The sequence below is a fragment of the Ovis aries genome, chromosome 15 (assembly GCF_016772045.2).
Source record: "Ovis aries strain OAR_USU_Benz2616 breed Rambouillet chromosome 15, ARS-UI_Ramb_v3.0, whole genome shotgun sequence".
NCBI classification, from domain to species: Eukaryota; Metazoa; Chordata; class Mammalia; order Artiodactyla; family Bovidae; genus Ovis; species Ovis aries.
Genome location: NC_056068.1, coordinates 48,598,833 through 48,625,463, shown reverse-complemented (window position 1 = coordinate 48,625,463; position 26,631 = coordinate 48,598,833). Strand labels below are relative to the sequence as shown.

At 37.3% G+C, this 26,631-nt stretch overlaps 3 protein-coding genes across 3 annotated transcripts; 2 read left to right on the top strand and 1 right to left on the bottom strand.

The window, feature by feature from the left end:
- The first annotated feature begins 4,231 nt into the window (after positions 1 to 4,231).
- On the top strand, positions 4,232 to 5,182 carry LOC101113172 (olfactory receptor 52A5-like). The gene has a single exon (XM_004016677.5). The coding sequence runs from the start codon at positions 4,232 to 4,234 to the stop codon at positions 5,180 to 5,182; it is 951 nt and encodes a 316-aa protein (XP_004016726.3).
- A 12,242-nt stretch (positions 5,183 to 17,424) lies between these two features.
- Positions 17,425 to 18,300, top strand: LOC101112924 (olfactory receptor 52A1-like). Its single transcript, XM_042232795.1, has one exon. It carries the CDS (start codon positions 17,425 to 17,427, stop codon positions 18,298 to 18,300), a length of 876 nt encoding a protein of 291 aa, XP_042088729.1.
- Positions 18,301 to 25,229: 6,929 nt separating this feature from the next.
- On the bottom strand, positions 25,230 to 26,418 carry LOC101112672 (olfactory receptor 52K1-like). The gene has a single exon (XM_015100855.3). It carries the CDS (start codon positions 26,393 to 26,395, stop codon positions 25,451 to 25,453), a length of 945 nt encoding a protein of 314 aa, XP_014956341.2. The 5' UTR covers positions 26,396 to 26,418; the 3' UTR covers positions 25,230 to 25,450.
- Positions 26,419 to 26,631: the final 213 nt, after the last annotated feature.

Here is a 26,631-nt window from a genome sequence, read left to right as displayed (position 1 = left end):
AGGCTGGGGGCAGTAATTGGCTGTGAGGGACAAAGGGGCTTGCACCTGAGGCTGAGACTGATCAAAGTGAGGAAAGCAATTATGGGAAACTGCACAGAAAGCATTATCTTCCCTAGCGGCTCAGCAATAAAGAATCTGCCTACAATGCAGGAGATGCAGGAAATATGGGTTCAGTCCCCTGGGTTGGGAACATCCCCTGGAGGAGGGCGTGACAACATACTCCAATATTCTTGCCTGGAGAATCCCATAGGCAGAGGAACCTGGTGGTCTACAGTCCATAGCGCTGCACTGAGTCGGACAGAACTGAAGAGACTTAGCATACATGCATGCATGCATAGAGAGTACAGTTTGGATCCCTGTGTACAGCCAACATGAGTCAAGAGACAGCATGGGCCCCAATAGCTTCACCACTCTCCCATCTCTGGGTTAAGTGTCTAAGTGCAAAGAGAGGGAAAAACACACATTAAAAGGGAATAGGAACCAGCTTGGCTGTAAACAACTTGGAATTAACCTCCAACCCTGATAGGGTGGGTAACGGTCACTGAGCAGAAAGAATGTCCCACATCACAACTAGCTCCGCTCTAGCTTATACATTTCCAGTTTCAACGTCTAAACAACAAATGGATCACTGAAGAAAAAAAAAAATGAAAGAAAAATTTTAAAATGCCTGGGGAAGAAAAAAATCACACACACACACAAAAATGAATCAAAAACTATGAGACACAGGAAAAGCAGTTTTAAGAAGGAAGTTTGCAGTGATACAAGCTTACCTCAGGAAACTAGAAAATTTTCAAATAAGCAACCTAACCCTACAGCTAAAGAAACAAGAAAATGAAGAACAAGTCAAAACCAAACCAAAAATATACATTAAAAAAAAATCAAACTCCAAAAAACATTAGTAGAAAGAAAGAAAGATCAGAGGAGAAATAAATGGAGGCAAAGGAAAGAAAGAATCGGTGAAACTATGAGCTGGTTCTGATAAACAAAATTGATAAATCTATAGCCAGACTTATCGAGAAAAAATGAAAGAGGGCCCAAATGCATAAATCAGAAATAAAGAAGGAAAATTAATAAACAGTACAACAGACATACAAAGTATCATTAAGATATTACTACTAACAACTGTAGGGTAATAAAAAGGACAATCTAGAAGAAATGGACAAATTCCTAGAAATGTATAATTTCTGAAATAGAAAATGTGAACAGATAAATTATCAGTACTGAAATTTAATCAATATTTACAAATTCTCAACAAACATTATTTCAGGACCAAATGACTTCACAATTGAATTCTACCAAACATTTAAAGAAAAGTTACTACCTGTCCTCAAACTAGTCCACAAAACTGAGGAGAAAGGAACACTTCTTAGCTCATTCTGTGTGGTCAGCATTCCCTTAATACCAAATCCAAACACATTATTAAAACAAACAAACAAAAACAAAAAAAACCCTACAGATCAGCATCTGTTATATACAGATATAAAAAAATTCTAAAGAAAATATTAGCAAATCAAATCAACAATGTATAAAAAGAATTATAGACCATAACCAATACAAATTGTTCAAAGATAAAGAAAAAGGATAAGGAAAACTATGACATGATCAAATCAAGAATATATGCAGACAAAGCATTTCACAATACCCAAAATTCATTAATGATACAAAATTCTCAGAAAACCAGAAACAGAGGAAAACTAGCTCAATTTGATGAAGCGTATCTTAAAAAAAATTTTAAAAAACCCTATAGTTAGTACAATTGACAGTGTGAAATTCAAAACATTCACTAGGATCAGGAACAAGGCAAAGATGTTCCCTCTCTCTACTGTTTTTCAACTTAATATTGAAAGAAAGTCTTAGCTAATGCAATAATGAAAGAAAAGAAAAGGAATTGAGTTTGGGAAAGAAGAAACAAAATTATCTTTGATCACAGATATTGCAATGGTCTATGTAGAAAAATCCAAAAGAATTGACAAAAATTTCTGTAATTAAGCAATTATAGCCAGGTTTCATGATACAAGGTTAATATACAAAAGTCTATCTCATTCCTACATACAGCAATAAAAAAATATAATTTAAATTAAAATATATTACCATTTATAATAGTACTTAAATAAAATACCTAGGTATAAATCTTATATATATGAGTTCTGTATGAGGGGAAAGTAAAATATATACATTGTATATTTTTATATATTTTATTGTATGTATGTATATTTATTGTATTGTATGTATGTATACAATATGTATATTGTATATATATATATATATATAACAAAATACATGAGTTGGAAGACTTTCCAAGCCTATAAGTCTATAAGTAGTAAATTTCAAAATTGTCAAGTTGTTAGTTTTTCTAGCTTGATGTATGCTGCTGCTGCTGCATTGCTCCAGTCGTGTCCGACTCTGTGCAGTCCTATGGACGGCAGCCCACCAGGCTCCTCTGTCCATGGGATTTTCCAGGCAAGAGTACTGGAGTGGGGTGCCATTGCCTTCTCCAGGGGATCTTCCCAACCCAGGGGTTGAAGCCAGGTCTCCTGCACTGCAGGCAGACTCTTTACTGTCTGAAAAACCAGGGAAGCTCAAAGGTACCTGTAAAGGTACATTTACCTGTTGCTTAATTTCTCTACATCTTTTCATATATAAATTTAAAGACAAAATTGCCAATACTTGGTAGTCAAGTGTCTCAATTTAAGACACTCAGAGAACTTAGGTTTGGAGACTAAAATAACCCACAAATATATGAAAAGTTCAGAATTTTTTAAAACCTAGAAAATAAAACTATATTTTGTGCTTCTTTAGCATCCTTCCGAACCACTGTCCCTCATATGTCTCTTGTTCCAACTGATCTGACATGATCAATCTCTGGTAGACTGAATAAATTCATTCAAGCTCAACATTGTAGAGCTTCAAATTATGCCATCCTTCAAACTCCATTCCCAAGGTAATAACTATCAACACCATTAATCAGAAAGTGTAACTGGAGGTGATCCTTCTACAAATTGTAAATGGGAACCAGTACGTAAATCAAATCCCCTTCAAGTAACAGTCATGAGATACAGTTTCTAAACAATGGTCTCATAAGATAGAGAACGTTGTTACATTTAGCAGCAGCCAGCTCTGTAAAGAATCATAATCAAGGATCTCCTACTACTTTGGTCCCTTACAGTCATTAATATATTGTTGTTGTTCAGTAACCCAGTCCTGTCCAACTCTTTGCAACCCCATGGGCTGCAGGACTCCAGGAAGTCTAACATGTAAAGTAGGATATGTGATTTTAGAGATCAAGAAATCTAGGGATCCACTGATCCTGAACCTCAGGAACAAACCATTATTTTGCTAATCTAACTTCAGAGTGTGTCTAAACTAGCCAGATCCTGCATGTATATATAATGTATAATAAAAAATAATATTATATAATATAACAACAAAAACAGCCTATCTATTCCATACTTCTATTCTTTCCTATTCTGCTCAACAGATCAAACCTAAACATAAATGAGCCTTAATTTACTTAGAGAACCAACCTTACCTGTCTGTGTCTGAGAGAAGACCACTCTTTTCAAATTTGCATACCAGGTCACATTTAGTGTCCCAAAAAACAGTAGTTTGTTTGATATTTATTGAATGAGATAATTTAAGAACAGTGAAATCTATTCTGACAAATTCCATTTGAGAACAAACTCTAGGAATAAACAACTCACTCACTGGGACCAAAAGTAGGGTGGCTAATACTGAAGGTTCCCATAGGATTAAGTACTAACACTCACAGGACAACAGAAACAAGATTTCTTCTGGGACTCCAAGCCACCCAGAAGAATAATCAACTGCTGTGAAAATAGGAGGGCATTTGGAAGAAGATAAAGAAGAAACTCTGAATGCTGACTTTTCAGGCAAACAAAATAAGAACTCAAGGAAGATGCCAAAGATTGATGCTCTCCATTTCATAATTTTCATTTCCACAAGAGCTAAGAGCTATATCAAGAATACTGAAACTTCCATTTTCCACTTCTGATAAAGCTGTTGTATGATTGCTTGCTTCTGTCATTTGGCATGTATTATAGAACCTCAAAAAATTTTGTCTAAACTGCTATCCAAAGCACTGAACGGATGCTCAGTATGGTTGAATGATAAAGGTTGAATGAAAGTGAAGCCTGAACAATTCTAACTTCCTATCCAAGTTTTCTTCTGCACTTATCATAATCAGTGGTGAGAAGACAGAATACCAACCTCTATGGCATCCATTAACATGTCATATTTGAACCCCAGAACTGTAATCTTGATTGGAATTCCTGGACTACAACATATGCAGTTTTGGATTGGGTTTCCTTTTTTTGCTGTGTGCCTGGTGGGTCTTTTGGGAAACATCATTTTACTGATCATAATCCCTATGGAACGCAGCCTACACCAGCCCATGTACATCTTCCTGGCAGTGTTGGCAGCCACTGACATAGGACTCTGTGCAGCCATTGCTCCCAAGATGTTGGCTATCTTCTGGTTCAGGTCTTACTCCATGGCCTTTGACACCTGCTTAGCCCAGCTGTTCTTCATTCATGCCTTGCAGTGCATGGAGTCTGGTATTCTGTTGGCCATGGCGTTGGACCGCTATATTGCCATCTGTGATCCTCTGAGGCACACATCCATTCTCACACCTTCAATTCTGGGTCGCATGATGGTGATAGTGGCAATTCGAGCTACAGTGTTGGTGGGTCTCTTACCCATTCTAATCAAAAGATTGCACCTTTTCCATTCCACTGTAATTGCCCACTCCTACTGTGAGCACATGGCTGTGGTCAAGCTGGCTGCAGAAGACATCCGTGTCAATAACACATGTGGTCTTTTCGTAGGTTTTGCAATTCTGGGATTTGATATGATTTTCATCCTCATTTCCTATACCCTTATTTTCCAGGCTGTTTTTCGTCTACACCAAAAGGAAGCACGGCTCAAAGCATTCAACACATGCACAGCTCACATTTTTGTTTTCCTTGAGTTTTATATTCTTGCCTTCTTCTCCTTCTTCAGCCATCGTTTTGGACACGTTGTCCCTTCTACTCATATTCTTCTGTCTACCATTTACCTTCTTGTACCACCTGCACTGAACCCTATTGTCTATGGGGTAAAAAATAAGGTAATTTGTAAGCGTGTGGCACAGGTTTTTCTTCTGAAACATGGATCCCAACAGTGATCTATCAAATGTCCCTGGACATGTAGAGAATATTTTATTTCCTACAAGGGATAGAGTTCAGACTCTGCTTGTTAACTGTTGGGGTTTTATATCCTCATGCTCTATCTTCAGAGCATTTATTTCCAAGACGACAGCTAAGTTGACACAAGAAGTGGTCAGGTTAACACTGATATTATCTCTCTATCTCTAATATCTTTCTCTTCTAATATAATCTTTCTCATTCCTTTCCTTGTTTTTAATTTGTAGTTAATTTAGTTCTTCACAAGAGATCATTCTTTGATTTCAGTTTTTGAACTTTTGGTACTGGAATACCATCCAACCATTTCATCCTCTGTCACACCCTTCTTCTCCTGCCTTCAATCTTTCCCAGCATCAGGGGGGTCTTTTCCAATGAGTCAGCTCTTCATATCAGGCGACCAAAGTACTGTAACTTCAACTTTGGCACCAGTCCTCCAGTGAATATTCAGAGCTGATTTCCTTTAGGATTGACTGGTTTGATCTTCCTGCTGTTCAAGGGACTCTCGAGAGTCTTCTCCAGCACCACAGCTGGAAAGCATCAATTCTTTAGTTCTCAGCCTTCTTTATGGTCCAACTCTCACATTTGTACATGAATACTAGAGAAACAACAGCTTGGACTATTTGGACATTTGTCACAAAGTGATATCTCGACTTTGTAATAGCTGTCTAGGTTTGTTATAGCTTTTCTTCCAATGAGCAAGCATCTTTTAATTTTGTGACCATTCACAGTGATTTTTGGGGTCCAAAAAAATAAAATCTAAAAATAAAATATTTCCACATTTTCCCCATCTATTTGCCATGAAGTGATGGGATTGGATACCATGATTTTAGTTTTTGGCATGTTGAATTTTAAACCAGTTTTTTCACTCTCCTCTTTTACCTTCAAGAGGCTCCTTAGTTCCTCTTCTCTTTCTGCCATTTAAGTGGTATCATCTGCATATCTGAGGTTACTGATAGTTCTCCTGGCAATCTTGATTTTGTTTTGTGAGTCATTCAGCCTGGCATTTCTCATGATGTACAATATATAATATAGAGTGACAATATACAGCCTTGACATACTCCTTTCCTGATTTTGAACCAGGCTGTTGTTCCATACAAGGTTCTAACTGTTGCCTCTTGTCCTGAATACAGGTTTATTGGGAGACAGGTGAGGTGGTCTGGTATTCCCATCTCTTTAAGAATTTTTCACAGTTTGTTGTCACCCACACAAAGTCTTTAATGTAGTCAATGAAGCAGAAGTAGATTTTTTTCTCTCTCTCTTTTTTTTTTTCCTGAATTGCCTTGATTTTTGTATGAAACGATGGATGCTGGCAATTTGATATCTGGTTCCTTTGCCTTTTATAAGTCCTGTTTTTATATCCAGAAGTTCTTGGTTCACTGCTGAAATCTAGCTTGAAGAATTCTGAGCATAATTTTGTTAGCATGTGAAGATATGAGGTGCATGATTTCCAAATATTTAAAACCTTTAATAATAATTTCTTAATTTAGCTATATTGTATTCAGAGAATGTGCTTTTTATAATATTAAACATTTGAAATCTGTTAAGACTTGAATTATGGCCCAGTTTAAGGTCTATTTTGTATATTCTGGAATGAATGTGCATTATATAGTTATTGAAAAGTGAGAAAAACAATAACAAATTAAATACAAATAAGTTGAAAGATGGAAATGATTATGATAGAAAATACATTAATAAAACATGAAGCAAATTACAGGAAAAAAGGCAGAGAAAGAGAGAATATAAATCACCAACACAAGGAAAGAACAAAGTCTTAATTCTATATGCTATATACATTAAAATATTAATAATGATATATTGAGAATTACTACCAATGAATTTGACTATGTAAACAGAATAAACCCAATTCTTGAAAAATATAAATTACAAAAATTATAAAGCAAAACATACAAAACCTGAGTATCTGTAAAGATATGAAATTTTATATCTGTAAAACAACTGAATGTTTAGAATTTTTCTTAATTGTTTTTGAAAAAAATTGTATATATAGAATAGATGTTAAATACACAAACAGACAATTTAAAAATTATACACATACATACACACACTGAAAATATTACCACAAGAAAAGTAACATATCCATCTTCTCATACAGTTACTTTTTGTGTGTGAGGGGAGAACACTGAAGATCTGCCTTATTAGCAATCAAGTGTACAACACAGTATTATTGACTACAGTTCACCGTGTTGTGCATTAGGTTTCTTGAATATATTTCTCTTACAACTGGAAGTTTATACCCTTTGATCAAAAGCTCCCTTTTCCCCCTATGGTACAGCCTCTGGTAACCATCATTCTTTTCTCCACTATGAGTTTATGAGTTTTTTTTAACATTCAATATATAAATGAGATCATATTTGTCCTTCTGTATCTGGCTTATTTCACTTAGAGTAAAGTAATCCAGCTACATTTATGTTGTAACAAATGGCAGGATTTCCTTCTTTTTTAAAGCCATAATACATAGTTATGTATCATATTTTTTATATACACATTTATCTTTCAATAGACACAGGTTACTTCCATATCCTGGTTACTATGAATAATGACACAATAAACATGGGAGTGCAGATAGCTCCATGAAATACAAATATTATTTCCTTGGGATATGTACCCAGAAGCAGGACTGCTGAATTATATGGTAGCTCTATTTTTAATTTTTTTAAAATACCACCATACTTTTTTTCATAATGGCAATATCAACTTACATTCTCACCAACAGTGAACAAGGGTTCCTTTTTCTCCACATCCTTACCAACATTTGTAATCTTTAGACTTTTTGATAATAGCTCTTCTAACAGATGTGAGATAATGATCATTGTGGTTTTGATTTGTCTTTCACTAATGATTAGTGATGGTGAATACCTTTTCATGTATCCTTATCTTAGGGGAAAATTTTTCAGTGTTTTACCATTGTGCATGAAGTTAGCCGTAGAATTTTCCCTCTACTTCTAGCTTTCTGAGCACTTTTATCATGAGAGGGTGTTAGACTTTGTTAAATGTTTTTCTGCACAAGCTAAGATGGCCGTGTGTTTTTGTTTGTTGTGTGATTTTTCTCTGTTTGCTTGCTTGCTTCTTTTGTTCCATTAATGTGGTGTTTCATACTGATTTTTGTTATTGTTGAGCCATACTTGCATTCCTGAAATATATCCCAACATGGTCATGGTTTATCTTTTATTATGCTACTGGATTCAGTTAACTAGTATTTTGCTGAGAAATTTTGCATCTATATTCATTAAGGATATTGGTCTGAAATTTTATTCTTGTTATATCTTTATTCAGCTTTGATAGTCTAAGTCCAGCCACACAGAATGAGTATCCAGTCCTGAATATGTGCTACCTACCACATTCCATGATATATACAGTGGTCCTTGTGAGCCTGCCCATATAACCCCAAGAAACATTTTCCTTCATATCCTTGTGGGGTGTTGGAACTGTTTGCTGTTTGTCTTAACTCCTGTCCTTTACTCTAGGTGAACGTAAAGCAGTGTTTATCTTTAAATCTTTTTGACAAGCCCTCCTTCCTCCCACAAAGCTACTCTAGTCTAAGTGGTTGGGAACAAAAGTGGTGCTCTGTGCTGGTTTTTCAGTGAACCAACAGATAGGTCAAAATGCACACTTACAGTGTTTTTAGAAGCATTCATATTATCTCCTGGCACTTGCAAGGTACACCAGAAATTTGGGCCCCCATTTCCACAGCTACTGCTGAACTGTGAAATGGAAGATGGTAAGTGAATGACCAAAAATGCCATAAAACTTTCTTCCAAAATTCAGCTGCTTTCCCCCCTTCCTCATTAAACAGGTCCCTGGTGGTTGTCATATTTTGATTAGATCTTGACATTCTAAAAAATGTTTATTTTGTCAGTTTTTGAAAAGTTCATTGTTGTTTGAGTAGAGTAGCTTGATTCTTTGAGTTCCTTACTCCATCATTTTTCATGACATAATTCTTAGTCCTTGTCTTTAACCAATGTTTATAAAGGATTATTGAGTTACATAGAAAACCATTAATGAAGAAATACCAAATGTATATCCTTACATCCATTTTAATGATAACCAAATCCTTCAGTATAACTATTTATCCCAAATCAGCTTAAGGAAGCTATTACTGGGTTTTATAAATCTTTTCAACGTTGCAATTCTTTGTGATATATATGACAAAAATCACACTTTTTGCTTAAAAGTTTGCTTGAAACTCAACATTCAGAAAACTAAGATCATGGCATCCAGTCCCATCACTTCATGGCAAATAGATGGGGAAACAGTGGAAACAGTGACAGACTTTATCTTTTTTTGGCTCCAAAAGCACTGCAGATGGTGACTGCAGCCATGAAATTAAAAGACACCTGGTCCTTGGAAGAAGAGCTATGACCAAACTAGACAGCACATTAAAAAGCAGAGACATTACTTTGCTGACAAAGGTCCATCTAGTCAAAGCAATGGTTTTTCCAGGAATCATGCATGGATGTGAGTGTTGAATTATAAAGAAAGCTGAGCACCGAAGAATTGATGCTTTTGAACTGTGGTATTGGAGAAGATTATTGAGAGTCCCCTGGACTGCAAGGAGATCAAGTCAGTCAATCCTAAAGGAAATCAGTCCTGAATATTCATTGGAAGGACTGATGCTGAAGCTGAAACTCCAATACTTTGGCCACCTGATGCAAAGAACTGACTCATTGGAAAAGACCTTGATGCTGGGAAAGATTGAAGGGAGGAGGAGAAGGGGATGACAGAAGATGAAATGGTTGGATGGCATCACCGACTCGATGGATATGAGTCTGAGCGGCTCCAGGAGTTGGTGGACAGGGAAGCCTGGCATGTTGCAGTCCAGGGTCAGACACGACTGAGTGACTGAACTGAACTGATGACGATAATTATCCATGAGTTTCCAGGCAAATGTGTATTTAAATCCTGAAAAGCAGCCTAATTCTAAAAGTGATTCATTTTTTTTGTATTTTTCAATTTTTCATCAAGCAATGCAATAACATAATAAATATGAGTTAACAATACAGACAATAAGTAAAAAATATATACTGACCATTTCATTATAAAAACTTAAATATTCTAGAAATCAATTTGGAAAGAGAATATCATGTTGTTCTAACCACAGTCACTTGAATAAATACAGAGTGAAGTGATACTTAAACAGGACAAATTTGCAAATTTGAAGGATTTAATTCATTGCAAATATCAAGTGGCAGTAATTTGAATTCAACCACTAATATAATTTAACACCATTTTGTAAATATTTCAAAATAGCCATTAAAGATGCACACACGTATCAAATTCTATCTCCTCACAGTGCAGCTTTGTCTATGTATCTTTCTGAGCCTGACTGAAAGCAAAAAACCAGACAGTGTTTGACAGAAAAAGTTTAATTTAAATAATTATTCACTTTAACTTGGGATTGAACTAATGAGGGACAGGCTAGTAAGAAAGGAAGAAAATTCTAAAGGACGTAAAAACAGCAGATATAAGACTGCCACTACCCCGAGGAAGGATTGAGATAGAGTACCTAAGAGGGGAGCCTCCCTTTTCTGATCCGAAATTCAGACCTTATTAGAGAAGGTGCAGGCTTGGATCACTGAAAGACAGAAATGTTCCTGTGATGCTGATCCAGTGCCACCTGCCAGATATCCACCTTCTAGAGGGTGCCAGGAAAAGCTGCTCATGGGTTCCTGAGGAAGCAGCCGGCTGCTAGGTGCTGCTTACTTCATGCACTGTAGAACCTGGGCCCTGGAACAGCTGGCAAGAGTTGCAGGAGCCTGTTGGAGACTAGAGATGGCAACCAAACTATGTCTTTGAAATGAGTACGTAGGATGTTGTTAGTCGTTTAGTCATGTCCAACTCTTTGCAATCGTATGGACTGTAGCCTGTCAGGCTCTTGTGTCCATGGAATTCTCCAGGCAAGAATACTAGAGTGGGTTACCATCCCCTTCTCCAGGGGATCTTCCCTACCCAGGGATCAAACCTGGATCTTCTGCATTGCAGGCAAATTCTTTACCGTCTGAGCCAGCAGGGAAACTCAAAGGATTAGAGTTAAGAGCTAAATCTCCATCTGCCAGGATATCTGAATTTGTGTGTGTGTTAGTCGCTCAGTCATATCTGATTCTGAATCTGGAAGCAAAACTCTTTTCCCACAGTGCCTCACTAGTGCCCTCAACTGACAAAGTTTATCATTGTACCGGCTGGTAAAAAGGAAAAAAAAAAAAAAGGAGCGGGTGTGGGGAGCCATGGCACATTTTCACAAACAAGGAAAAGTGAATTTAGAGCTGAATTAAAACAATTCTTAATTGCAGCACAGGCTACAGGGCAAGTAATATAGTGGTGGGCATATGCAACTATAAACAGAGCATACAAGCAGGGTCATGTCTTCAGTGAATGTAGTGCTCAAAGTGGTCCTTACCTACATAGATGACCCCCTAAAATTCTCTTTAATATCTGTTTTAAAAAATCCCGGAATATGGAATAGACAAACAGAAGTCCATTTTGTTCTGATATTTTGCCAGCAATAGGGAGAGGAAGTACAGATCAAGAGTGAATACTCAACACCCTTAAAATCCAAGGTGAGCGAATTGGAAAATTTGGAGTTGGGGGCACTGCAAGGGAACTGCATTTATTAATTGGGTATCGATCACAAAAAATAAGTGTTCTGCTGTCTCCATGACTAGAGGCTGTTTTACAATTAGAGCACAGACATACCAAGGTTAGGCTCCTACCTCCCCATAGAGACTGGATGTGAGATGCACTGCCTTCCTTGAAGAATAAATTTCAAAGGGGATGGTTACCAGGTCCTTGAGAAAGACATTTCTATGCTGTCAAACTCTCAGAGACTTTTAAATGACTTACATCTCAAAAGAGAAGAAAAATAATCTAACAGTTAAAATTTTTCTAAAGTAAATGCTCTACAAGAAGAAAGAATAGTATGGTAAATACAGATTCACTGTAGTTTTGACACTCTAGAATCCACAATATCCAATATATTTTTGCAGAGCGCATGAGAATAGCTTTCAGGGAAATGAAGGAGGAGTTCTGTTACTACAGATACTAAATAAGAAAAGTCCAAGTTCCCTGTTTACCACATAACTAAAATTCTTTAGAGAAGGTCTACTCCCCATGTAATTTACCAATCAGGATTGTATTTTCCCCATTTTGTCTTTTCTCCTTCCTTCCTCCCTACCTACCTTTTTTTTCTCTCTCTCTATCCTTTTTTCCTTTCTTTCAATGCAGCTGCGGGTCCATATAGAATTATCTAGATTAGATTTATAAAGTTAATCTAAGGAAAATCCCTCCTTACATCTTGTGACCTTTGGTCATAATCTTATAAATAATAATAACAGATCATGTACTTGATGAAAAGCATTTGTATCACTTAGAAAGTCACTGATATCCTCTCTATAACCTGAACAATCAGGCTGTTGCTTTGCCCAAATAATTCATCTAAGTCCTCGACAGATTTTAAGTTTCACAAGCAAGTTCCCAAGGAGTATTAAAAAAGAATTTAATACATCAAATCATAGAACAGTATCATTTTTATCACTTTTAGAATAAGTAACACATGTACTGATACCATTATTAAAATCAGGGTTTTACCAAGTCTTATAACACAGTTATATTTAAGTCATAAAATAGTAAAGTGTGATGCATATCTTGCACCTGGAACTTTTAAATCGCCACATTCAGTTCAGTTCAGTCCCTTAGTCGTATACGACTCTTTGCAACCCCATGAATCGCAGCACGCCAGGCCTCCCTGTCCATCACCAACTCCCGGAGTTCACTCAGACCCATGTCCATCGAGTCAGTGATGCCATCCAGCCATCTTATCCTCGGTCGTTCCCTTCTCCTCCTGCCCCCAATCCCTCCCAGCATCAGAGTCTTTTCCAATGAGTCAACTGTTCGCATGAGGTGGCCAAAGTACTGGAGTTTCAGCTTTAGCACCATTCCTTCCAAAGAACACCCAGGACTGATCTCCTTTAGAATGGACTGGCTGGATCTCCTTGCGGTCCAAGGGACTCTCAAGAGTCTTCTCCAACACCACAGTTCAAAGCATCAATTCTTCTGCACTCAGCTTTCTTCACAGTCCAACTCTCACATCTATACATGACTACTGGAAAAACCGTAGCCTTGACTAGATGGATGTTTGTTGGCAAAGTAATGTCTCTGCTTTTGAATATGCTCTCTAGGTTAGTCATAACTTTCCTTCCAAGGCATAAGGATCTTTTAATTACATGGCTGCAATTGGGTCTCACATTTTGGAAGTTTTGTGAATCTGTATTCCCAATAGTTCTTAGTAGATGATAGCAAAGAACTCTGGTTACAGTCTAATAGTGGGTATAGTTGTGCAGCAATTGTTGCCAAAGATGCTGTGGTGTAGGTGCATGGATATTAACATATCTGGGGGGCTGTTGCATTGACATTACCCTTGTAGCCCCGACAGCATCGCCTAGATTCAACTCCACTACCATTACTATAGCTGTTATTGGAGTTTAGCTACTCTCCAGACACTCTGGGCACTCAGATGGGCACGTAGAAATTCTCAGGTGATTCTCCACTAGCCACAATTCTCATTGGATGAGCGGATAGCTATTAATACATTTCCAAGTTCAAATCCTGTCAGAGAAGAGCTGTTCCACTGATTTACATCCTAGCCAGGTATCCGTTTTTCTTGGTGAGTTTCTTCTCCATGAATTGGAACCTATGTTCCAACTGAAAACATTGTTTTCAATTTTAGCAAATTTTAAAAAGAAATGGAGAGGAGAGAATCAGGTGATCTTAAACTTTCTTTTGGCATGCCACCTTTCCCCCACTCTGATCCAAGTTTTTTTTTTTTTTGGTTTGTTTGTTTTTTAATCATTGATAGGAGAGATGAAAGAGATTCATGTCATTTAGAGACATAAGAGATGAAACAGTAATCTAGTATCAGCCTCTTAACTACATGGGGAGAAAACTCAGAACTGACACATCCCAGCTACTTAGTGTCAGGACAATATCAAAATAAGGTTTCACACTCCTCAACAAGTGTTTACCTACAAGCACTCTAACACCGCTTGTTTTATTAAAATAAGAAGATACAGTTTATGGTTTGGAAAGTTGTCTGTGTGTGGGTGTGCATGCATGTATATTTGTAATTTAAGCAGGAAAACTTAAAAGATGTGGAGAGATGGTGAAAGATAGAGGCATCCTGTTGCTTTTAATATCTTTGATGTCTGGTCTTGTCATTGTGACTACAGCTCATATCCTATCCCCTGAAATACAGTCTTCTCTTTATCTGGGTGCATTAAAGTCTCATATTTTTGACTCTTGTTTCTTAGACTTTATGCTACTTTCATTGAAGGCATCTTCCTATTCCTTTTTCTTTCTCTTTCATTTAGAGATCAGGAATGAACATTGTCTGCTTAGATTATCATAGAGAGAAAATTGCATAGAAGGCATGCCTTTGCTGTCCTAGAAGCATTTTTAATCTAAACTTGTTTCAGAAAACTGGTTTTCCTAATCATGTGTTTTCCATCTACTTGGAATAATTTAAAGGAGGATATGATTATTTCTCCAATGAAGTAGAAACATCAATTTAAATAAGTGAAATTTATTGACTCCACCAAGTTCTATACATCATTGGGAAATAATTTTTCTATTGTAACCATGATCATTTCACTTGCTTACATAAATGTCCAATCTTATGGACTGACTTGAGGAAGGTTATTCAGCTCCAGAAAATTTATTGCCTCATGGAATTTTAGTCAATTCTTTCTTTATAATGTTTCCTTGTTTGTGTATTTTAATTTTACACTTCCTCAAGAAGTAATAATGTGTCTCTGTCACACAGAAGTTTTCTGCAGATTCTGACAGCATGAGCTACCAGAGACTGAGGGCTTATTTTCTCCCCCTTTGGTGTTGAATTTTTTACATATAAATTCATTTAGCCTTCCCACTAATTCAATGAATTAAGCAATATTATTATTTCTATTTGGGTTTCCCAAGGCACTAATAGTAAAGAACCCACCTGCCAATGTAGGAGACTTAAGAGATGTATGTTTAGTCCTTAGATCAGGAAGATCCCCTGGAGGAAGGCATGGCAACCCACTCCAGTATTCTTGCCTTGAGAATCCCATGGACAGAAGAGCCTGGCGGCTACAGTCCATGGATTACAAAGAGTTGGACACGACTGAAGTGCTTAGCTCTCATGCACATTATTTCTGTTTATAGTTGAGTGAACTTAAGGAACTAAATAAGATTTCTCTTGAGCTAAATGTTAGAATCAGCATTTTAGATAATATGTCATATTTCTAAATTTCTATACCATGTTTCACATATTATATTTTATATTTTTATGAGATAATCAACCAGGTGTGGCCACAAGAGAAAAGAGACAGGCTCAGGGAAACAATAGTTATTATACTAATTGGTCCTAATAGAGACAAGAGGCATAGCAGGTCTTGCAGAGCCAAATGGAGAGTAATCAGGGTAAGTGGGGGGCAAAAGACAGGAGGAGGAAGTGGGGGCAGGGAAGAACTTGGGTGCTTAGAACAAGGCTTTAATTGGGATTTCCATAGGAAAGTCATGACAGGGAAGGGTGAACAGGTTAGGATTCACTGCTTTGAAAAACTTTTGTGGGTTTTGAATATAGAGATGATCTCTGTTGCCCCTGGATGTTCAAGGCAGAAAAATACTGCCTCCTGGAGTTTGTGGGCCAGATAAAGGATGAATTCATTTGCAGACCAAAGATTTGCTGCTGGCTAGGCATTTTGCTGTCACCCAGACAGAGACAGCCTCTTCCCAACCAGAAAGGTTTTCTTAAGATGTCAAAACATAATATGCATAAACATAAAACATAAAATTGTATATATATAATGTATAGAAAACTATGTTACACTTTTATATTTATAATATAAAGTATAAATAAATATATTTGTATATTACAGCAGGAATCCCTCTAGTTTCCTATCAAATAAAAATATATAAAATCTCATTCAGAGTGGTATTCTCTATTCAATGTATTTGCCTATGACAAAAATCATACACAGAATAAAACTTGTGGATGATTTTAAGTTTGTATAATAATTGATGAAAAAGAAAAAAGAGTATATAAAGTCGCCTTAAGTTTTTTGAGTAGATTTCTAAAGAAAGAGAAGAGGGAAATTATAAAAATTCTAGAAGTTTGGGTTGGGTGTGAAGCAAGGTAATTTGATCAAAAATATCAGAAATGATTTTCATTGCCAACAGAAAATACTAAAATGACAGAAAACATCTAGGTTAGACTGAGCTCCGTTATAAACAGTAGAGTGGCCCACAGGCAACTCTGTCCTTTTGCATCTGAAACATGATCATAACCAAAATATTTAAGCTACAGGGGTTACCCAATAGGTCAATTTTTATATGTTACCATCATATCCTAATTTACTGTGACTTTTATTCAATTGACTTTCCATTTATTGTCTCAACTTTGTTTTCTTTAAGATCTGTAAGGATTTACATTGCCTTCTATCCCATTCTACTTACATATCCATTTTGAAGTTAATGGGCCAGAATTTTCTCAGTAACTCGTTTTCCTCCACTACTGATAAAAGGACACCACTTCCATATAAATTCCAAAACCTGGATAAGAACCTGCACATGGGCCAACCATTTTTTTCTGGAGAGAACAAACCTCCTCACTGTCTCACCTGAGAGTCAATTCCAAGGTTTGTGAGTAGGTATATTTCCTAAACCAGAGTAAATGTGAACCCTGGGAAAAGCTGCCACTTTCTGGAGATTCAAAGTTTCAAACAAAGTAGACGGGGCTATCAGTTTGAGGAGCTAGTCTACGACTTCAATTGTCACAGAGGAATTTCACCTAATCTGAAAGATGTCTGGAGTTTAGAACTGGATATAGACAAAAAAATTAATGTTGTCATCTGTGGCACCATCTGAGACCACTTCAAAAACTAGTAAGGTCAATGCCCTTAGAATCATAATTTTGATTTCTACAATTTCTAGGTGAGGAACACTGGACTTGTCTTACTTTTCCATAAATATCCATACTGGCATTTGTAAAAGGTATTCCAAATTTTACTATCATGCTGATTTAAGCTGATTTCCAAATATTTATGTCATGTGGCCTTATTTCCATCCATTTTTTTCATGATCTACAAGGAATGACAAAGAGAATTCCCTTCTTCCTTCCTATCCATAATTTGTCTGTGAAGAGGTATCAGGATCAGTCGTGAGGAAAGGATTCATGAGCCTTATGGGATCTACTAACATGTCATATCTGAACCCGAAGACAGTGATTCTGATTGGGATCCCTGGACTAGAGCATGTGCAGTTTTGGATTGGATTTCCCTTCTTTAGTGTGTGCCTGGTGGCTCTGCTGGGGAATGTCATTTTAATAATCATTATTGCAACAGAACGCAGTCTTCACCAACCCATGTACATCTTCTTGGCAGTGTTGGCAGCCACTGACCTAGGACTCTGTGCAGCCATTGCTCCCAAGATGTTGGCTATCTTCTGGTTTGGCTCCCATTCCATGGCTTTTGAGGCTTGCCTCACCCAACTCTTCTTCATCCACGCTTTGCAGGGCATGGAATCTGGCATACTGTTAGCCATGGCCTTTGACCGCTATATTGCCATCTGTGATCCTCTGAGGCATGCATCCATCTTCACACCTCTCTTTCTAGTCCAGATAGTACTGATGGTGGCATTTCGGACAACAGTGCTTGTTGGGATTTTACCCATTCTACTAAAACGACTGCACATTTTCCAATCGGTGGTTATTGCCCATGCCTACTGTGAGCACATGGCTGTGGTCAAGTTGGCTGTGGAAGATGTCCACATTAACAAATCATATGGGCTTTTTGTGGCCTTTGCAATTCTGGGTTTTGACCTGATTTTTGTCTTCATTTCCTACATTCTTATTTTTCGAGCTGTTTCTCATCTTCCTCAGAAGGAGGCACGATTCAAAGCATTCAATACCTGCAGTTCCCATATTGTCATCTTCCTAGAGTTTTATATCCTTGCTTTTTTTTCCTTCTTCAGCCACCGTTTTGGACATGTATCACCCTATACTCATATATTCTTATCTAACCATCTATCTGCTTGTTCCCCCTGCCCTTAACCCCATTGTCTATGGTGTGAAGACCACGGAGATCCGCAGACGAGTTTCTCAGATTTGTATTATGGAGCATGACTCCTGGTAGTAATCCAAAAATAATATTATACAGGAAAAAATATATTTTTAGGTTTAAGATGAAAACTTCTTCTACCATGTCTATTTTGATGAGATTTTACATCATAATGATCTCCACTAAAGAATGCATATTCCAAAACAGGAACAAATCAGACTATGAGATCAACTTAGGTGAAAAAAATATATGTATCTCATATCTTCTTACCTCCCTCATATCTTCATCTCTCTTTCTTCATCTTTTTGCCTTCCTTCCATCATTCTTTTCTCTTTTTTCCCTTTCTTTTCTTGTTTACAAGGAAACAAGACATAAGAGTCCTTGTATCTTCCTGTAGTATCAACAGGCAGTTTATCTTTTGGATGTGTAAGATTGACACAGATATATCCATTATTTAAAAAGAATAAATCTAATTTTACTTAAGCTATGCTAAGATAAGAATAAAAGATTTCAGTTCACACGTGAGAAGCAATTACTTTAGATTTTTTTAGGGAATCAGAGAGGATCTCATATAGACAGTCATGGAAAATGTGAGATTTGAATAATGTTTCATTTAAAATGATGAAATTGTGTTAAACATAACTCAGTTTTTAAAACACTATAACTTAGGTAGTTATGGAGGAGTATGTGCAGATATGTGTGAATCTAACTTCCTTGAGCATTTGATTCATGAAAAGCAGAATCAAATATGCCTTCACCAGTTCTTCAGGCCAGAATACTGGAGTGGGTAGTCATTCCCTTCTCCAGGGGATCTTCCCAACGCAGCAATCAAACCCAGGTCTCCTGCAATGCAAGTGGATTCTTTACCAGCTGAGCTACTAGGGGAGCCCCTCATCAGTGATCAACATTATACAAATCATTCTACATTATGAAGTTATGTATTAACATCCAAGTAATATGATACTTGACACCATTTAACAGCCCAAACGCAGTCCTTTTTATTGGGTAGGTGAACAATTCCTCTTTTCAAAGTTCCCATTGACTAGCATCGCTTGTGATGGTTTTAGAAGGAGTTCATTTTCTGTCTGTATTGTTGCAACTCACTAAGAACTTATTTTTTTCCAAAAGGTCATTAGGAGACCCCGACAAATTTTGAGATGCTGCCCATTAACCTGAGCCAGTTCTGTGATGATGCACATGGAACAGTTTCTTTTTTCCCCACTCTTTTTATAGATACAGCTCAAAAAATATTACAAAAAGCCCCCTAATACTCTGTTTAAGCCATCTCTCCCTTAGTCTCATTTTCATATCATACCTTCCTGTCCAGTGTCTACAGCTTGAGAGCATATATGCCACCACATGAACACCAATAAGTTTTAGCTCAGGTTTGTCATCAACCACAGTTGTTTGTCTCCTTCCCCTTGATGGCCAAGGTAAGTTCAGTTCAGTTGCTCAGTCATGTCTGAGTCTCTGCAACCCCATGGACTGCAGCACACCAGGCCTCCCTGTCCATTACTAACTCCCGGAGTTTACTCAAACTCATGTCCATTGAGTTGGTGATACCATCTGACCATCTCATCCTCTGTCATCCCCTTCTCCTCCCGCCTTCAATCTTTCCCAGCATCAGGGTCTTTTCAAATGAGTCAGTTCTTTGTATCAGGTGGCCAAAATGTTGGAGTTTCAGCTTCAGCATCAGTCCTTCCAATGAATATTCAGGGCTGATTTCATTTAGGATGGACTGGTTGGATCTCTTTGTAGTCCAAGGACTCTCAAGAGTCTTCTCCAACACCACAGTTCAAAAGCATCAATTCTTCGGTGCTCAGGTTTCTTTATAGACCAACTCTCATATCCATACATAACTACTGGAAAAACCATAGCTTTGACTAGATGGACCTTTGTTGGCAAAGTAATATCTTTGTTTTTTAATATGTTGTCTAGGTTGACCGTAACTTTTCTTCAAAGGAACAAGTGTCTTTTAATTTCAAGGCTGAAGTCACCATCTGCAGTGATTTTGGAGGCCCAAAAGATAAAGTCTGTCATTGTTTCCACTATTTCCCCATCTATTTCTCATGAAGTGATAGGACAAGATGCCACAGTCTTAGTTTTCTGAATGCTGAGTTTCAAGCCAACTTTTTCACTCTCTCTTTCACTTTCATTAAGAGGTTCTTTAGTTCTTCTTCACTTTCTGCCATAAGGGTGTTGTCATTTGCATATCTGAGGTTATTGATATTGATCAAGGTAATGACCTATACTATTTCTTGGAGAAGGAATAAAAGATCAAAGTTTTATTACCTTACAATGGGCTCAAACAATAAACAGGTAAGTATGACATTAGAATGGCCCTATCAAGAGTTCTCCCCAAAGCAAACCAAAGCTAGAATTTTAGTGTATGTGGTATAACTGGGGATTGATACATGAAAAATCTTGCGAGAGAGGAAGCAAGTAAGACAGTGAAGAGAAGAAGCTAATAAAGTAATCATGACTGAGCATATTACTGCTGTAGATTGCCAGGGCTTTTTCCTGCTAGGGGTACAGGAAAAATGTAAGAAACCCACCTACAAATTGTTCCAATGGGGGACCAGAAACATGGGATATTTATTTAACAATCTCCAACTGGTTCCAAATAGGAAAAGGAGTATGTCAAGGCTGTATATTGTCACCCTGCTTATTTAATTTATATGCAGAGTACATCATGAGAAATGCTGGGCTGGAAGAAGCACAAGCTGGAATCAAGATTGCCAGGAGAAATATCAATAACCTCAATATGCAGATGATATCACCCTTATGGCAAAAAGTGAAAAGGGACTAAAAAGCCTCTTGATGAAAGTGAAAGAGGACAGTGAAAAAGCTGGCTTAAAGCTCAACATTTAGAAAACTAAGATCATGGCATCTGGTCCCATTACTTCATGGTAAATAGGTGGGAAACAGTGTCAGACTATTTTGGGGGGCTCCAAAATCACTGCAGATGGTGATTGCAGCCATGAAATTAAAAGACACTTACTCCTTGGAAGAAAAGTTATGACCAACCTAGATAGCATATTCAAAAGCAGAGACATTACTTGGCCAACTAAGGTCCGTCTAGTCAAGGCTAGGTTTTTCCTTTGGTCATGTATGGATGTGAGATTTGGACTGTGAAGAAACCTGAGCACCGAAGAACCGATGCTTTTGAACTGTGGTGTTGGAGAAGACTCTTGAGAGTCCCTTCGACTATAAGGAGATGCAACCAGTCCATTCTGAAGGAGATCAGCCCTGGGATTTCTTTGGAGGGAATGATGCTAAAGCTGAAACTCAAATACCTTGGCCACCTCATGCGAAGAGTTGACTCACTGGAAAAGACTCTGATGCTGGGAGGGATTGAGGGCAGGAGGAGAAGGGGACGACAGAGGATGAGATGGCTGGGTGGCATCACCGACTCAATGGACATAAGTTTGGGTAAACTCCAGGAATTGGTGATGGACAGGGAGGCCTGGCGTGCTGCTATTCATGGGATCACAAAGAGTCAGACACTACTGAGTGACTGAACTGAACTGAACTGAACTCTCCATATAAGAAAAACACAGAAGCTTTAAGTATTACCACAAGCTGGGTTGAGTGAAAAGTATCAGAAACGATTGCCAGCAATTAATTTATTTTTACTAGTTCTACAGACACTGTCTGTCATAAAATATAGAGTGGAAAGATATCACATTCTACAGAATGTTATTATTGGCAGATGCCGACAATGGTTATAATTATTTTTTGTAGATGAGAATATGAACTGATAAATGAACAGTTTGGGGAGTATTTAATTAGAGAAAAATGCTTCTTTCTTCTATATAACTTACCATTCCATACCTGTTCCCAATCCACTTTTTTTTCTGGTATACTACCTGGAATGGATTTAGATTTTTCACAGTTGAGCATGGTCCAGATGAGAACCTAACCTCTTAAATTAAGAGAGGAGGAAATTGCTGTTGTGCAGTGTGTTGTCTTGGAAAGGAAAAGATGTATTTGTGTGTCCTGGCTCTCTCATCAATTCCTATTAATTCCTGTATACATAAGTGAAGGTGTATTAACTACCTTAGAATCTCTATAGAAACAAACAAACAATTCAAAAAACTGAGAGTAGACTATATATATGAGATTAATGTGGGAAGCACTGAAAATAATCATTGGAGACAATGCTGAAAATGTTTGGGACCATAACATAGAACCTTTGATAGGGGGTTAATAGTGGTTTTGCATATCTACTGATGATGTAACTGGTGTGTACATCAGATATATGTGCATACAGAAGTTCCTATGAATGTATGCATATTTCAGGTGAGGTGTATAGATAAATACAAATATGCATACATTATCATATTCCAGAAAAAAGGAGTTTATAGACAAATAAGATGATTGCAAGGCTGTATATGAATGAAATAGCATGTCTATTTGTATATATTTATGTGAGTAAATATCATCTGTGTGATATTTATTCTAAACAGATTTGAAGGTGTCTATATTATAAACATTAGAGGTATGAAGATGGGTATGATTTGCATGTATAAGTCCCTTGGTTTATGAATTGGTGTTTAATAATGTTTTTTAAAAAGCTAAGACAAGGGTTTAGAACTGGTTTGCATGAGGTGAAAAGTTCAATTTCTGGGCATGCCATTGCCCTTAAAGAAATGTCAATGTAAGAGGGATAGGGTGGAGAGGAAGGTGAGTTCAGGATGGAAGGAACATATGTATACCTGTGGCTGATTCCTGTCGACATAAGGCAAAAACCATCACAATATTACAAAGCAATTATCCTTCAAAAAATAAATTAATTAAAAATAAAGGTAAACAGTGCAGACTAAAATTGAACTATAGAACAGATCACAGATGACTAAACACCAAAGAAACTGGCAGTACCGACTGGCACATATTGTTTGAAGATAAGCGTTAAGGAAAACAAACTGAAGAAAGTCTCTTGAGGTGGGAAGAATTTTGACTAAGATCAAGGAAAATGCTTTCTAAGTAGCAGGAGAATGAGCTAAAACAGCAGTAATGTGTTATTTCTTTACAAATAAAGCAGTCAGGTTTGGCTAGACTGATGCCTAGTCAGTGATTTAGTGAAAGTAAAACACCAGGCATGGCAGTTTGAAATCAAGTAATGTACAACTTGAATGCCATGCTATGGAGTTAAGCCATTATCTTAAGGAACAGGCTGTTGAAGATTTTAACTAGACAAAATGAGACATCTGTTTGAAAAAGATGACTCCAGATGGGTGCAGAGTTAATGAAAATTTTGAATATGAGAGAAATTGAATATAGGCAGATTAGTTAGAATTTTCTGCACAGAGACTGAAAGTAATGAAAATATAAGACAGAAAAAAGACAAAGGAGATGTGCAAAGAAATATTGGTCATTGGTTGGATAACAGGTAGGAAATAGGTAATTCAAAGGTTGTGTATTTAGTTTAATTCAGGTCAAAAGAACAATAGTGAAGGCTACAGAGGAACAATCTAGCTGATAAGGAGATAAGGAATTATTTTGAAAGACTTACATTTAAGGTGCATATGAAGAGAAGAGTGGTTCACAACACTGTTGCAATGTTTTCTGGAACACAGCTATAACTCAGGGTTAAAGACATAGATCTGGGTGTTCTGGTTTGTGAAAACCTGTGAGGTTGGATAGGTGGAAGGAAAAAAGTGAAGCTAGATAAAAAAAATAGCTTCTTTGAGTCACTTAAAAGTTGGTTTATAACATTATATAAGGTGTGCATGTACAATATTATATTTCATGTTCTGTATACACTACAGTGTGCTCACCACTTAATACTTATTTTCTGCCCGTCATCATACAGCTGACCTTTGCCTATTTCACCCTTCACCCACCCTTGTTCCTTCTGGTAACCACTACTCTGTTCTCTGTATTTGTTTGTTTTTGTTTTCATTTTATTTACTCATTTATTCATCTATGAATAAATATATTCCTCATATGAATGAAACAATATAGTATTTTTCTTTTTTTCTTTGCCTTATTTCACTGAGCATAATACCTTCAAGATCCATCCATGTTGTCACAAATAAAAAGATTTCACCCTTCTTTTTTAACTGAAAATGTTTGACTATAGGTATGTGTGTACATGTGTATGTGTATATATATACACACCATATCTTTATCCATTCATTTGTTGATAGACACAGGCTGCTTCCATGTCTTGGTTATTGTAAATAATGCTGTGATGAACATGGGATGCATATGTAGCTTTTAATTAGCATCTTCATATTTCTCTGATAAATACCCAGAATGGCTGGACCGCATGGCAGATGGCCAACAGGCACATGAAAAGACGTTCAACATCACTAATTCTATGGGGAATATGAGTCAAAACCATAATGAGACACTACCTCATACTAATCAGAATGTATATTATCAAAAAGGCAAGAGATAATAAGTGTTGGTGAGGATATGAAGAAAAGATAACCCTCATACACTGCTGGTGGGAATGTAAATTGGTGGAACACTATGGAAAAAAGTATGGAAATGGAGGTTACTAAAAAAACTAAGGCTGTCTTTTCTTTTTTTTTTCCATCTGTAAAATCTATCAAGTCCAATCTACTGTATATTGGTTCTATGTTCTGACACTGAGTAACTCTCTAAGGATGACACTTCTCTATTAAAACCCTTTAGACAAAAAAAGGAGCTCAGTATTTATTGATTTGGTCATGGATACTTATACATATTTATTTCAAATAGGATTATTTTCAATGATATATAATTCTGTTGGCGAAATATCTGACAAATAAATGTGGAAGAAAAACCATTATATCAACAAAAACTTTGGATAATTGTTTTTATCCACAGGTCTTAAGATACATGCCTAAATTCATTTTACCTCATTTGAAAAAAAATTTCCAATTTATGTTATGTGATGGAAGTAGATAAACAATAAAATTAATTACAAAATTTTCTCCTGTTTTATTACACATAAGCATTTAGGGAGGATTGCTTGTCATGAAGGTTTCATAACAACTACATTTGATGGAAAGGACATGCCCCTGCTACATTCCCACACTGACCAAGTCCTTCTCTTGCCTTGGTTTATACCTTTCCTCACTAAGCCGAATTCAGACAGGAATTCTCTCTACCTACAACCTAACATGATTTCCAGCTCCATAGGTACCAACATCAATCTCCTTGACAATGGAAGATTCTTAGCACCCACTCCCGCATTTGCTTGGTCCGAGCCCCATAAATCAAAGGGTTGATCATGGGAGGCACCAAGAAGTAGAGATTGTCAATGATAATCTGTAGGTGGGGAGCCATACGATAGCCTAGAATCTGGGCCAAGACAGAAAAGATAACAGGGGAATAAAAGAGAGCAATGACACAAAGATGAGAGCCACATGTGCTGAAAGCTTTGCCCCGTGCCTCCCAAGAGGGTATCCGAAAGACAGCATGAAGGATCAGGCCATATGACAGAATGATAAAAAACAGATCAAATCCCACAGACGCTACAATAACCATAAGGCCATAGACAATGTGATCAGAGATGTCTCCGCAGGCTATTTGCACCACAGCCATGTAGGCACAGTATGAGTATGCAATGACGTGAGTTTGGAAGCTTTCCAGTCTTTTCACCAGGATGGGTGCTGGGGTCAGCACTGCCACTGCCCTTGCCAGGACAGCCAGTGCCATCTTCACAAGCAGGTTGTTACTAAGGACAGTTGTATATCTCAGAGGATGCCAGATAGCCACAAATCTGTCAAAAGCCATAGCCAGAAGGACCCCAGACTCCATGACATAAAATGATGGGATGAAAAACATCTGTGTGAGGCAGGCATTAAAGCTGATTTCCTTGGCATTCATCCAGAAGATACCCAGCATGCGGGGCACAGTGACACCGACAAGAGACAGGTCAACAACTGACAGCATGGCCAAGAGGAGAAACATGGGCTCGTGAAGACTCTTCTCCACCCTGATGATACATAAAATGGTGGCATTGCCAATGACAGCAACAACAAATACCAAGAAAAAAGGCACAGAGAACCAGCCGTGGGAAGATTCCAGTCCAGGAATTCCAGCCAGGACAAATATCAAAGGCTGAGGGATGGAGTTGTTGCAAGAGGACATCCCTCGCCAGACCTCCTCAAGGTCTGATTCCTAGAGAGAAAGAAAGGAGGGACATTTTGAAATCACTGCATCATTTGAAGCTAAAATGCTGGGTACTATAGTAGTTTATGGGGATAAGCAAAATTTACCAACTAGTGAACAAATAAATGTTGCAGCTAATGGAGTTAAGGAGAGAGATAATTCTCAGTTACTTTCTCTGCAGGAGAGAGAAGCAGTCTCAGGGAAAAATTCTCAAT